This window comes from Panicum hallii, chromosome 9 (genome assembly GCF_002211085.1).
Source record: "Panicum hallii strain FIL2 chromosome 9, PHallii_v3.1, whole genome shotgun sequence".
In the NCBI taxonomy this organism is placed as follows: Eukaryota; Viridiplantae; Streptophyta; class Magnoliopsida; order Poales; family Poaceae; genus Panicum; species Panicum hallii.
In genome coordinates this window covers 56,660,259-56,672,990 of record NC_038050.1, presented here as the reverse complement: position 1 = coordinate 56,672,990, position 12,732 = coordinate 56,660,259, and the positions used below count along the sequence as shown (strand labels likewise).

At 47.8% G+C, this 12,732-nt stretch overlaps 2 protein-coding genes across 2 annotated transcripts; one reads left to right on the top strand and one right to left on the bottom strand.

Moving 5' to 3' along the window:
* Positions 1–2,791: 2,791 nt before the first annotated feature.
* On the bottom strand, positions 2,792–3,642 carry LOC112873174 (NDR1/HIN1-like protein 3). The gene has a single exon (XM_025936195.1). The coding sequence runs from the start codon at positions 3,640–3,642 to the stop codon at positions 3,007–3,009; it is 636 nt and encodes a 211-aa protein (XP_025791980.1). The 3' UTR covers positions 2,792–3,006.
* A 5,061-nt stretch (positions 3,643–8,703) lies between these two features.
* Positions 8,704–11,111, top strand: LOC112875843 (silicon efflux transporter LSI3). Its single transcript, XM_025939838.1, has 3 exons — positions 8,704–9,816; positions 9,948–10,137; positions 10,376–11,111. Exons 1-3 carry the CDS (start codon positions 8,812–8,814, stop codon positions 10,648–10,650), a joined length of 1,470 nt encoding a protein of 489 aa, XP_025795623.1. The 5' UTR covers positions 8,704–8,811; the 3' UTR covers positions 10,651–11,111.
* The last annotated feature ends 1,621 nt before the right edge of the window (positions 11,112–12,732 follow it).

The window sequence follows — 12,732 nt, the reverse complement described above, 5'->3', positions numbered from 1 at the left end:
GCTAACATTGTATGTCACTCACTCATTTGTCATCTACTGTGCATAACTATAGATACTGTGGCGCCAAGAGCTTCGAAGTTTGGTAGAGCTCCAACCGATCCTGATTCTCTGTGGGAGCTGATTCTCTGATAGAAGTGATTCTGTGGCCGAAGGTGATTCTCTTTGATTCTCTAGCATAAACTTTTAAAATCAGGATGGAGAATCACTTCACAGAATCAGGAGAAGCTACTTTTTTCAGCTCCCAGCCTCTTAGTTCATTTCAGAGAATCACTCCACAGAATCAGCAGAGAATCACTTCTCTCTGAAAAACTGTTTGGCAGAGCTCTTGCTGGATTCAGCAGAGAATCAGCTCTGGGAGCTCTGCCAAACTGGCCCTTTGTTGGCTCCGCTATGGACCGGCTCCTTTTAGCACAGCTTCATCGATACCTTCACGAAGAACTTTGTTTGAAACTGTGCCAAATGGGTATTTTGCTAGTAGCATCATGTACGAAATAATTGGTGAAACTGTTTTCGGAATTCGCCAAATAATTTTAAGAACAGTTTCAGCTTCATCAGAGAAGCCGGTGAAAAGCTGTTTTAGGAGTTGTTTTCGGAGAAGCTAAACCTATACCTAGCAGGGTCATAATCGCTGGAGTTTGGAGCCTAGAATGATGACGCAGCAGCCTATCCGCTGAAGAATGCGTATCCGATCGAGCCCGATTAGCTAGCCGCTTTTGCTCGCCATTAGGCAGGCCGCTCTCGGTGGCATGTACCAGCTGGCAGCTGGTGGCTGGTGCGTGGTGCCTGGTGCGGCCTCGACGGCGTACGGCTGGAGCTGGAGCGACCGAGCGAATCCGTTCCGTGTTGACGTCGCATGCCGCTTTATATCTAACCGCAGGTGACACGCTAGCCATAGACGACGCTAGCCGGGCCGGTCAGGTGCAGTGCAGCTGCAAAAACCCCAGAAGCAGCCGCACCTGCAGCCACTCGTCGGCGGTTACGGATCATCCGGACTTGAAGCTCCGCATTACCGTATCGACGAAGCAGTACATAGGGGCACCGCGATCGCAATGCATCGCTCCAATAGGATAATCGGATCAGGGGGCGCGAGGACGCACGGGTGGTGCGCCGTCGGCGGCGTGCCGGGGCGGTGGGGCGTACCCGCGGCGGTGTTTGGCGGAACAGAACGAACGGAGCCAACCTGCAACATCGACAGGGAGCTGAGGTGGCGTGCTCGCCGTCGACGTCCATCGGTCTATCTGCTGCTGCTGCCTGTCCGCGGCGAGCATCACGTTGGCGATGTGACTTGCGCGTTTATCCACTTGGCCTCCGCCCTTTCCGGCTCCTGAGAATTCTGATGCAGGGCAAAGAGGCCCTGTTTCATTCGAGCGGGCCAGATACGGCCTACTCTCACATAGCCGTCCCATGTTGGCCCAATCTGAGTGAGTTAACGGGTGTCCTCCTGGAGAAGTATCCATCTATATGGTGCATCATCCTGCTGGCATCGGCATGGGACGAAGAAAAGAAAATAGAAGAGAAACGACGAAGGTTTTGGGGCTCTTAGCACTCGATTTTATAGAGATGGAAAAAAAATTGAGACGGATTGCTGCAGAACCCAGGCATCATATCTCTCGCTTCATCAAAGATGATTTCAGAGACTCGAGAGCGAGTCGCCACAAGTCCACAACATACGTGGATACGCCCACTCGGCATGGCACTACTGTGATCGCAGCAAAGGTACCATCGGTCGCCATCACCGTACCCCGATTCTAAAAAATCTCCGGGCTTTTCATCACCCGCTTTCTGAAAGTCCGGGTACTAGAATACGCTTACTAACTAGTTCATGTTCGCTGCATCATGATCCCATGAACATCCCGTACTGCATGTCTGCATTCCAGGACAAACTGTCGATCGATCGCCCTTTCATTTCATTTCAGGTTCCGTCCTGACGAAAATTTTCAATCCGGGGGCATGATGGAGGCCATGGAAAAACAAGAGAGAATTCGTTCACATGGCCACTGACTGATGACGGCAACCGTGTCGAGGAAAAGAAGATGAAGAAACACGCATGTACAGGACAGGGAGCTAATTACCCAAGAGGGAAACGTTAGTGCTGGCACACGCCCCGGCAACAAGGAGCTATAGCCGTCTGCTTCTTCTGTTAACTCGATCTCCCAGCAAGTGCTGCGTGCGCCGGAACGCATTAGCGTCAAGCGAGTCGATCGGATCGACCGAGGCGATCGATAGTGTCGCGGATCACGCACGCGATCGAGCTTCCTGGCCCGGTTGTCGCAGAGGCCAGATGCGTCGAGCACGTTTTCTGAGCACTGAGCATGCAGTAGAAGGCATCCGTTCAGGTATTCAGCAGCTATAGATCTGTCCTAGCTAGTACTAGTAGCAAGGCTACCGGGCATTCTGGATGAAGAGGCAACAGGTTTCTGCCACCACCGAGGAGCATGTAGCAAGTGGTGACTGCTCTCTTTTCTGGTAGCTCCGATCCCTGCTTTACCACAGAAAACTCCAAAGGGGCAGATTAAAGCAATAAAGCTAAAGGGAGCCTATTCTAGTATTTTTTTTTCACTTTAGGAATTATTAGGGCATGAAAGCCACACTTGACGAATGCAGCTGCAGGGCTGCAGGGGCAGGGACGGTGGCCAGACCAAAGTGACAAAAGGCACCAGGTTTTCATTCTAGTATATCAAGGAGTGCCAAGTTCAACAATTTCACATGAATAAACAAACAGAAAGTGTGAATTGTTTGGGATAAGGCATTGAACAAGAGGGTCTAGCAACTCTCCCAAATGGGGATGGCACTCACATCAAGCCATGATAATATATCAAACGTGGCAAAAAGCTCAGCAAGCACACCGATTTGGAAAACGAAAAGGGAAAGAAGGCAGCATTGGCACATCTCAGGAGTCAAAACATCTAATAAGCCTAACAAACCATTGATCCAACATCCAAGCAGCCAAGCTTTTTTACAGCACACCACGCTCAGCTAGTGATCCTGCAAAGCATGTCGCCTCCCTCACGAGATGGCGACGTCGCACGGCACGCTCTGGAACGACCGCGCCGCCGACGGCGACAGGCCGACGACCACGGGCGAGCAGAAGGCCTCCAGGCTGTAGTGCCTGGACCTGACGCCGGCGACCTTGAACTGGGCGCGCGCGCGCATCCGGACGTCGACGCCCACCTCGCCCGCCGCGAGGTCGTGCCGCAGCTCCCGCGCGGCCTGCTCCCCGACGGGCGCCGACCGCGCCACGGCGCGCACGTCCAGCCGCGTCTCGTTGCGCCGCGGCTGCCGGAACGCCGGCGCGTCCTGCAGCGCGAGCTGCGCGGACTCGCCGTAGAGCACGCGGAACTCCACCCATTCGTACAGGATGGACACGCGCCGGTTCGGGTTGCGCGCCGCGAAGGTGAGGTAGAACGTCGCGTTGACCGTGGCGCCGGGCGGCGGCGTGACGTTGAAGTGGCGCACGACGGCGCGGGTGACGGCGTAGTCGATGGGCTTCGGCCGGACCACCAGCCAGAAGATGAGCACGGCGAGCCCCGCGAGGAGGACGGTGACCACCAGCGACGCGACCAGGCAGCGGAGCACGGCCACCCGCCGGGCGTGCCCGCTGTGCGCAATGTCCCGCCGCGTCGTCGCAGCCGCCGCCGGCATTGTTGCGTTCGCTGCTGCCGCTAGCTAGCTTTACCTGGCGATGTGGCGGTTGCTGCTGCTGCGCGTGCATCGGTCACGTCTGCGGCGGCCTTGTATAGAGGAGAAATCATCCGAGGAGGCGTGTGTACAGTCCATGTGCAGGAGGCTTTCTTGGCGGGAAAAGAATCAAAGATGAAAAGAGATGGCCACAGGCCACAGCTAGATGGCATGGCTGAGGACCTAAGGTGGGTGCTTCGAAAGCCGTGCCCGTGCTCCGACGCGAGGCTTTTGCTTTCGGTTTGCCCTTTGACTCCCAACGGAAGGATTCGCATTCGAGTTCTCTCTGCGCACTGCAGGAATTTCGTTCAGCGATTACGTGACAGCCTGCTGACAGCCGTGCTGGGCTCTCCTCCTGTGCTAAGAAATCTACCGCTACTACCCGTCGTTTAAAGATGAAGTTTTGGATAAGAGAAAGAACTTGTTCTTCCATACTTCTATATCTGTTTTATTTGTCTGACATGTCATGTTTTAATGACTAGAGGTACTAGTAGAAATGCAGAAAATAATGCTCTTAGGCCCCACGCATGCTCATTATTGAATTCTAACATCACGGACGACAGGCAGTTCTGATCTGATCCAATCACAACAAAGTCTGAGAACAGTATCATTTTTTGGGCTTTTTTTTCCTTTAAGCTTTGAACACGAGCTCTTCTAAATGGAACACGTGCAATTCAGAGAAGAAACTATAGAAATGACAGAATTCGATTCGACAACCTTTTCAATTAGAAAGCCCCATTTCGCCACGACACCCACTAGGACATCTGATGGAAATTAAAGATCTCTGTTAGCAAATGAATTGAAAACCGTACACTCAGAGTTACTCCGTCGAGAGTTTCAGTGGGTATTAAACTTGGTACAGTAATTCATTTGGATAAATGTTAGAGAAAATCCTGGTTACATATGCCAAAAATGTACAGCCAAGCGCGATCAAGCATTCACGCGGGTAGTTGAAAATTTGCTGGCGGTTCTCCACGGGCACGTTTGGATCTGAGCTAATAATAAAAAACTGTCGGCTGTTTGGATCCCTCAGTTTGGATAGTTGGCTGTGGGTGTAGTGTACAACTATTTTGCTGAAAATAGCTTGCTGAGGCCGGTTTATGAGATTATAGAAAAAACTACTAGGTGGTTGACTGGACTATAAACTGTCCGATTTGGGTCAGCTAGTCGAGTTACCAGCCTTTTTACAATCTTTAGCTGATCCAAGTGGGGCCTCTTGTACGATGGATTCTGTCCAGCTACTACTAAAACAATTATTTGGAGCATGTCTGAAGGTTCTTCTAACATGAAAAAAAGAAGAAGAGCACTGGGCACACACAAAACTGCATGCATGCTTTCCACTTTCACAATGGCATGTACTGAAAATCCAAACCCTACCCTGGGAAATGTAGCGTCGTATACACCTAAAATAAGGTCCAACCATACAGGGTTCACCATTCATGCTTCATATTTTTCGTTGCCTAGCTAATGATACTAGCGTAGTACCTAGAGATGAGAGAAGCACAAGACGCAAACGAAAGAAGTGGCACGCGCACTTAGCCAACATATTGGCCGGATACTAGCCACATCACTCATAGCCTCAGATAGAGCTATTGCTAGCCTACTGGCAAGAGTAGCAGAAACTTCAGGTTCTCCCATCCCGAACGGGCCGGGGCAAAACAAAGCGTGGTAGAATTAGTCAGGTAATAACAACACGCACGCTGCACTGTAAAGCCCGTGCTAACCAAGTAGACTGTCAGTCGAGATAAAAAGTTTTTGCAACGACCCCAGCAGGGATTGGGCTTCAGTCCGTGTCAGCTGTTTCATTTGTTTCAAATCGATCACGATTCGATCAGTCAATCTGCGGCCTTGCAGGTAATTGGCTGCTAGAGCTCTCTCACCTAATCTCTGCACTACGAGAGCAATTAGGACTTACGTTGCTAAACGTTCTTGCTCGGTTAGTACTAATCTAATACGATTGATTGGATCTGTCTTTTGCTCCTAGAAGGACAAGTACGGTTGCCTGGGACAGTCAACTTACTAGTTTAAAACTTTATACTATTGAACATTGCATGCGTCAATAAAACTGAATGTTCCAACTTGAAAAAAAGGAAAACACCTTTGAGATTAAGTAACACGTTTATTATGTTTGAATATCAGATAAGATTTGGTTTATTTTAGTTTAATACATTAACTTTAAGGCTTGTTACTATATATGATTGGGAGGTACCGTGTGGTACCTTCCGGTACCTGTTAGTGCAGAACTTTTTTAGCCGCTGATCTGATTGTGAAAATTAAAAAATTAAATTAATGTCGGTATCAGTCCAACTGATCCCACAAATTTGTTATCTTCTTTAGGTACCTCTTATATATTTAACCATTAATTTTAGCGCGATCAACGACCCTTATTTATTCCAATCATAGCAAAATTTCTCTAACTTTAAATAATACTATAAGATTAGTAAAACTTTTCTAAATAAAATAAAAGAGATAAACATTTCCATACACTTATGCATTGCCGTTGTGATTAGGATGCAAAGTGCCTCGGGTGTCACTGGGCTGACCCAAAATTCATTTAGTTGACCAAATTAATCCCGGATTTCAAAGCAGTTGAAATTGAATCAAAATGAACTAGCTGACAGACTCACTGCATGCTACTCTCTTTGGCGTCGTCACTTGCACCCCTAGTACAAGCCATCAATGGAATAGGTCAAGCATGCATGGGACTAGATCTTGATCACCAAGATTTGACGGATACACCGGGCCAAGCACGATTACTCAGTTGATAGCAAAGTGGAGCATATAATTTGATGAAAAGATCGTTGACACCCATTACCGGCGACACCGCACGTCGAAGCAACACAAATAAAGTCACGCTAGTGTAGAGCCCATTTCTTTTCGCGAGTACACGTCGCTGTTCCGGCCGTCAGCAACGGCTGTCTTGCCTGTTTTCTCCTTGTAGATCGATGAGCCCGGGAAGAGACGCCCTGCATATTGCGGTGCTTGCTCAGTGGCGAGCAACGTGTCAGTGTGACCCTGCCCTGGATCAGATTGCATGTCGTTGAGATCCAGTGGCACATTGCTAGAACAGCAGGCCCTGTCGCTTTGCCTGATCAATTGTAACTGACCGTACCTTTTACACCCTCCCCTTACGTCCACAAATTTGCTGTTAATGTTGGCGGAACATGTGGTCAGAAATTTACCTTTTCCAGCATGCAGTACATCTAAACAAATTTCTGAACAACGGAAACGGAAGAGGATAGATAACCAGGAAGTGACTGGAGTTTTCTTTTGGCTGCTGTGTTTGCTGTCTAATGCCAGTGGTGCGAGACAACGCCTGCGGCTAATTTGGACATTACTTTAATCTTCTTCGCTTGGGATGTAATCATGCACTAATCTCCTTTCCATGTATGTGCTGACGGCTGGGCATTGGCCATTGCTCTGTTCCTGATGTGATGGCTGGGCATTTGGCCATTGCTCTGTACAATTCAAAAATCAAATTATATGATCTTTAGGCTATAGATAATAAACTGAGTACTCTAATAAAATTATACTTGAACTAACAACTCTATAAAAAGATATGACAGTTTAAATAAAGGTAACTGAATTTACGGAAGTATTTTTCATGATAAATTTAGAAGCGTATCAACATTTACCGTACATTGTCAACGAAACAATTCTTTATATGATAATAATAGCCGTCAAAGTACAAAAAGTTCAACATGCCAGAATCCTAAAGCCACATGTATTCTAAAGTAGCACTGTACCATGGTGCCGAGTTGTGCGCCAGTACTAGCCGGCGAGCTAGTGCTTGTAGCACCCAACTCTGTCCCTGAAATATATAGCGCTAGTGCCTCGGATGTTAAGGCACAAAGGAAAGAATGAGCAGCGTATAGGTGTACACTATGCTCCCTTTCCATTTTAGTTCCTACATATGTTTACATGAAAAGGGTGAATGGACATATGCTTCCTAAGTCGTCGTAACATGTTTGTGTCGGATTAGCACCCAAAGTTTAGTTAGTACTACAAGCAGCAGCAACACAAATGGCCAGTTTGCCCTCTCAAAGAAGGGGGACAATTGCTCAAATTAGTTACTGGTCCAAACATGAAAGTTGGGGAGGACATCGTCACCATTCACCACCTTTTATTCTAAATATATGAAGAAGTCGTGGAACTGGGCAGTGCCTCTGCACTCTTTTCTGTACTTGCCTTTTCTTGAGCCAATTGCCTTTTTCTTGTAAAATCAAAATATCTAGCGACTCCTTTTGTTTTCTCTCCAACAATCCACAGGGTGAAAGGCCACCGGGTCCCCTTTTAACTTAACATGAAATGGCCACCTTAGCCTGAACTCCGAAGTCTGAACGTTCAAAATGTTCAGACAATGAGCATGCACGTTCTTATTCTGACGGCCTTCAGCTCCGGGGCAATGGATAACTGCACCCCAAAGCATCGGGCACTACACATGCGTATCACAGAATCGTTGGCTGCTGTATAGCTTGGGCAACCAAAAGCACGCAATTGATATGAATCAGGCTTGAATCTTAATCATATCCTGAAGCCGACGATGCTGATGCTTACCTAAAGCAAGAGGGCACCACCACACCAAGTTGATCAGCACACTAATGACACTAGTGTTACTAAGGCCTGACCTGAAATTAGCACTAAGGTTCAGAGTATTTTATATTGACAGTGCGATGGCACACTAGCTGATCCACTGACACAGACCCGTTGTCCTACGTGTACGTATATGGTAGAAGATTGCAGGTCGAGCTAGTAGTAGTAACGTAGCACGCGCGATGTGAAGTTAGGCAGTTAGCTAGTAGCTTATGTAGCAAGTGCGTGCTTACATATATGCAGTTTAGATCATTTGGTCTCGTTGAATTTGACATGGCATTGTGCCGTGTAAACAGCTTGCTGTAGCTACCACCCTAGCTCCTCCAAGATATTTGACGTCAGCTGCCTGGAAAGCGTGCGGGTTGCTGCTCTCACTCTGCCACTACTTAAACCTCAGGTGAGCCACCCCTCTGCTTCGTCAGAGCAAAGAGCTCCAGTAGTGAGAGAGCAAGAAGAGGCACTAGCTAGCCAATTAGAAGGACTGCCTCAGGGTCAGGGGGAGAGTGGTCAGCGAGAGACCGAGATCGAGATCGAGCAGCCATGACTCAGCTGGCGCCTCTGCCCAAGGTGGTGCTGGGCTCGCTGGCGTTCGGGGTGTTCTGGATGCTGGCGGTGTTCCCGTCGGTGCCGTTCCTGCCGATCGGGCGCACGGCAGGGGCGCTGCTGGGCGCGGTGCTCATGATCGTGTTCCACGTGATCAGCCCCGACGACGCGTACGCCTCCATCGACCTCCCCATCCTGGGCCTGCTCTTCGCCACCATGGTGGTGGGCGGGTACCTCAAGGGCGCCGGCATGTTCAAGCACCTGGGCGCGCTGCTGGCGTGGCGGAGCCAGGGCGGCCGCGATCTGCTCTGCCGCGTCTGCGTCGTCACCGCGCTCGCCAGCGCGCTCTTCACCAACGACACCTGCTGCGTCGTGCTCACCGAGTTCGTGCTCGAGCTCGCCGCCGAGCGCAACCTCCCCGCCAAGCCCTTCCTGCTCGCGCTCGCCACGAGCGCCAACATCGGGTCCAGCGCCACCCCCATCGGCAACCCGCAGAACCTGGTCATCGCCTTCAACAGCAAGATCACCTTCCTCCAGTTCTTCTTCGGCATCCTGCCAGCCATGCTCGCCGGGATAGGCGTCAACACGGTCATGCTTCTCTGCATGTACTGGAAGGACCTCGAGGGCGCCAGCCCCGACGAGGTGGCCGCCGGGAAGGAGATGGAGGCCGCCGAGGAGGGGCGGTCGCCGGCCTCGGTGCTCTCGCTCAAGTGCGGCACCAGCCCCGCCTCCGCTAACGGCGCCGGCCTGCGCCATCGCCAGAACGGCAACGGCCACGACGCGGACTCGGTGATGTCGGAGAACATCTCGACCAAGCACCGGTGGTTCATGCAGTGCTCGGAGCAGCGGCGGAAGCTGTTCCTCAAGAGCTTCGCGTACGTGGTCACCGTCGGCATGCTCGTCGCCTACATGCTCGGGCTCAACATGTCGTGGACCGCCATCACCACCGCCATCGCGCTCGTCGTCGTCGACTTCCGCGACGCCGAGCCGTGCCTCGACAAGGTAACGCCGCCACGCAAAAGCTCGCGACTCGATCGCTCCTTTATCCCATCCTGCTAGCTACTAGCTAGGGGAATGGGAGAGCGACACGCGGTGGGCATGCACGTCTCATGTAGATTGTCTGATCTCTGCAGGTGTCCTACTCGCTGCTAGTCTTCTTCTCCGGGATGTTCGTGACGGTGAGCGGGTTCAACAAGACGGGTCTCCCGGGGGCCATCTGGAACTTCATGGCGCCCTATGCCAAGATCAACCACGTCAGCGGCGTCAGCGTGCTCTCCCTCATCATCCTGCTCCTCTCCAACCTCGCCTCCAACGTGCCAACTGGTAAATATATAATTCTGCACATACATGCGCACTGAACTAGTAGTACAAATTAATTAAGCTACAATTTTTTAGTTAATTACACACTGTCTGCAGATATTTATTTTTTGATCTACTATCCTTTTGTCTGATAAAGTGATAAGTGTGTCGAGACCAGCTCGTTAAGCACTAGTGTTAGTTCGTTGTTTCCTTTGACACGATTGATATGTAATAACCAATATGCTATATATATATTACTCAGTGCTGCTGATGGGGGACGAGGTGGCGGCGTCCGCGGCGACGATCTCGGCGGCGGCGGTGACGCGGTCGTGGCTGCTGCTGGCGTGGGTGAGCACGGTGGCGGGCAACCTGTCGCTGCTGGGGTCGGCGGCGAACCTGATCGTGTGCGAGCAGGCGCGCCGCGCGCAGCGCAACGCCCACGACCTCACCTTCTGGAGCCACGTCGTGTTCGGCGTCCCGTCCACGCTCGTCGTCACCGCCATCGGCATACCGCTCATCGGCAAGATCAGCATCTAGTAGTAATAGCAGCTTAATTGGTTAGCATCTATCGATCCGTGGAAGGAAAAGCTTCGAGACTTCGACAAACAAAAACGTCGTGCCATGGCGACCGGTCGACAAGCTGAGCAAAAACTAAAGGCAATCAAGCCGTGCACCCTCATGAGATATATGCATGCATCAAGTGTGCGATTATTAGTTATTGCATCTTTCTAATTTCAAGTCTCAATTATTATAGATTTGCTGTATAGTTTTATTGTCCCTGCTCTGAGACCACTGGCCAGACTAGTAGAGCAGTAACATAAGATGTTAAGAAAGATGCATCAATGTGCTAATAGGCAGCGCGTGCATGCAAGATCTCTAACCTAGTTTGCCGCTTTGTTGGTTCAGTTGAATCAAGCTACTAGATAGTGAGTATTAAAAACTAGCCTTATGGTTTTCAAGTCTTATAAAGTTGGCAACTGTATTCACTGTTTTTGCTTCGTCTCTTTCATAGTAAAACAAAAAAAAAAGCATGTGTCATTTCATTCGGAAAAGACGAATACAGAAGATTATTAATCATGTTTGATTGGTGCATAGTTTTCTAGTCCCAGTTACATATTACTAGTCCATCAACCTACCGCACGGTCTAGTAATTTTAAGAGACATAAGTATTAGAAACTTATAAAAATAACTTATTTTTGGATAAATTTTGAATTCTAAATAACATTTTTTTTAGGATGGAGGGAGTACGTGCTTAACATAAAAATCGGTATTCTCACCGCTTCTTCCATACATGTATACATACATGGTCTGTATGGTAATATAAATAATATACATGTAAACCTTAAGTTACTTTTTTATATTAACAATGGAAGAAATAGGTAACTTAGAATTGTACATTGTTGTATTTTAGGATAACTTTTTTATAATGATAAACATAGCCACATAGGTAATTTCGATGCAGATTTATAGGTTCCTTTAAATTATTTTCCGTACATGCTAGTATTTTGGGAGGCAAGAATATTAGAAATTCATAAAAAAATTCAAAACCCTAAGCTGATAATCAAAATTGCTTACCTTTCTCTCTCATTTGCTAAATATTATAACACAATACTCATGTAGATATATACTTCTCATCATCCCCTTGTGATAGATTTTAGTCTATACACTTTTTCATCCATCTTGGTATTTTTTTACTTCGCATCACACTTTCATATGTGTTTGATAAGTGTTTAATTGAACCTTTAGTTTGAGCTATATGTTTAGTATGGAAATTTCTTTCATACGTGTGTACATAATCTATATGATGACCCGCATATCATGCATGTACAACTTAAATTAGTATTTTCTATGTTAACAATGGCATAAATAGGTAAATTAGGATCACATATTGATGCACGTTTGAGATATTTTCTTTTATAATGATAGATGTAGGTCATTTCAATGCAGACTTAGTGGTTACTTTAGGTTAGTTTTAATAATTGCAGATTTAGATAACTTAAATGCAAATTTAGAGTGTTTTTCTAGATTATTTTTTATAATGATATAGGTGCATAATTTAAATGAAGAACAGAGGTTACTTTAGGTCATTTTCATAATGACAGCTATGGGTAATTTAGATATAAATTTAGAAAGTTAGTTTAGGGTATTTTGCTAGTGACATAGGTGGGTAATCTAGATGAAGATTAGGGGATGCTTTAGGCTATTTTCATAATGGTATAGGTGGATATTTTTTAGAAAATATAAAGAGTGTTGGTTGTGCTGCCAGTCAACTCGTGAACGTGAGAAAATCTTTTGAGAAGCTCGGAACTGTTCAGCTGCAGCAAAAGTTGAAGTGAGCAGGCCAATAATAGATCCAATGGCTATGGTGATTAGATTCTACCATATTGATGGTGAGATGTTTCTTATGTTGTGAGAATTTTTTGAATTTACCTATTTTTCTAGTGCATCTCGTGAGAATTAACGTGGAGGCATAAAAAAGATCCTAAGTTAGTAGTGGTAAGATAGAATAATATGGTTCTGTGTCTTAAATAATTGTTTAAACATGCAGAAAGCACATACGATTTTGTCAGACAATCTCTAACAGGCCAGGAACGATTCTATATGGCCATTGGATGATTT

Coding starts and splice junctions, on each gene's coding strand:
- LOC112873174 (XM_025936195.1), bottom strand. CDS start 3,642: ATGCCGGCGGCGGCTGCGACGACGCGGCGGGACATTGCGCACAGCGGG.
- LOC112875843 (XM_025939838.1), top strand. CDS start 8,812: ATGACTCAGCTGGCGCCTCTGCCCAAGGTGGTGCTGGGCTCGCTGGCG. Junction 9,817..9,947: donor CCGAGCCGTGCCTCGACAAG/GTAACGCCGCCA, acceptor TGATCTCTGCAG/GTGTCCTACTCGCTGCTAGT. Junction 10,138..10,375: donor CGCCTCCAACGTGCCAACTG/GTAAATATATAA, acceptor TATATTACTCAG/TGCTGCTGATGGGGGACGAG.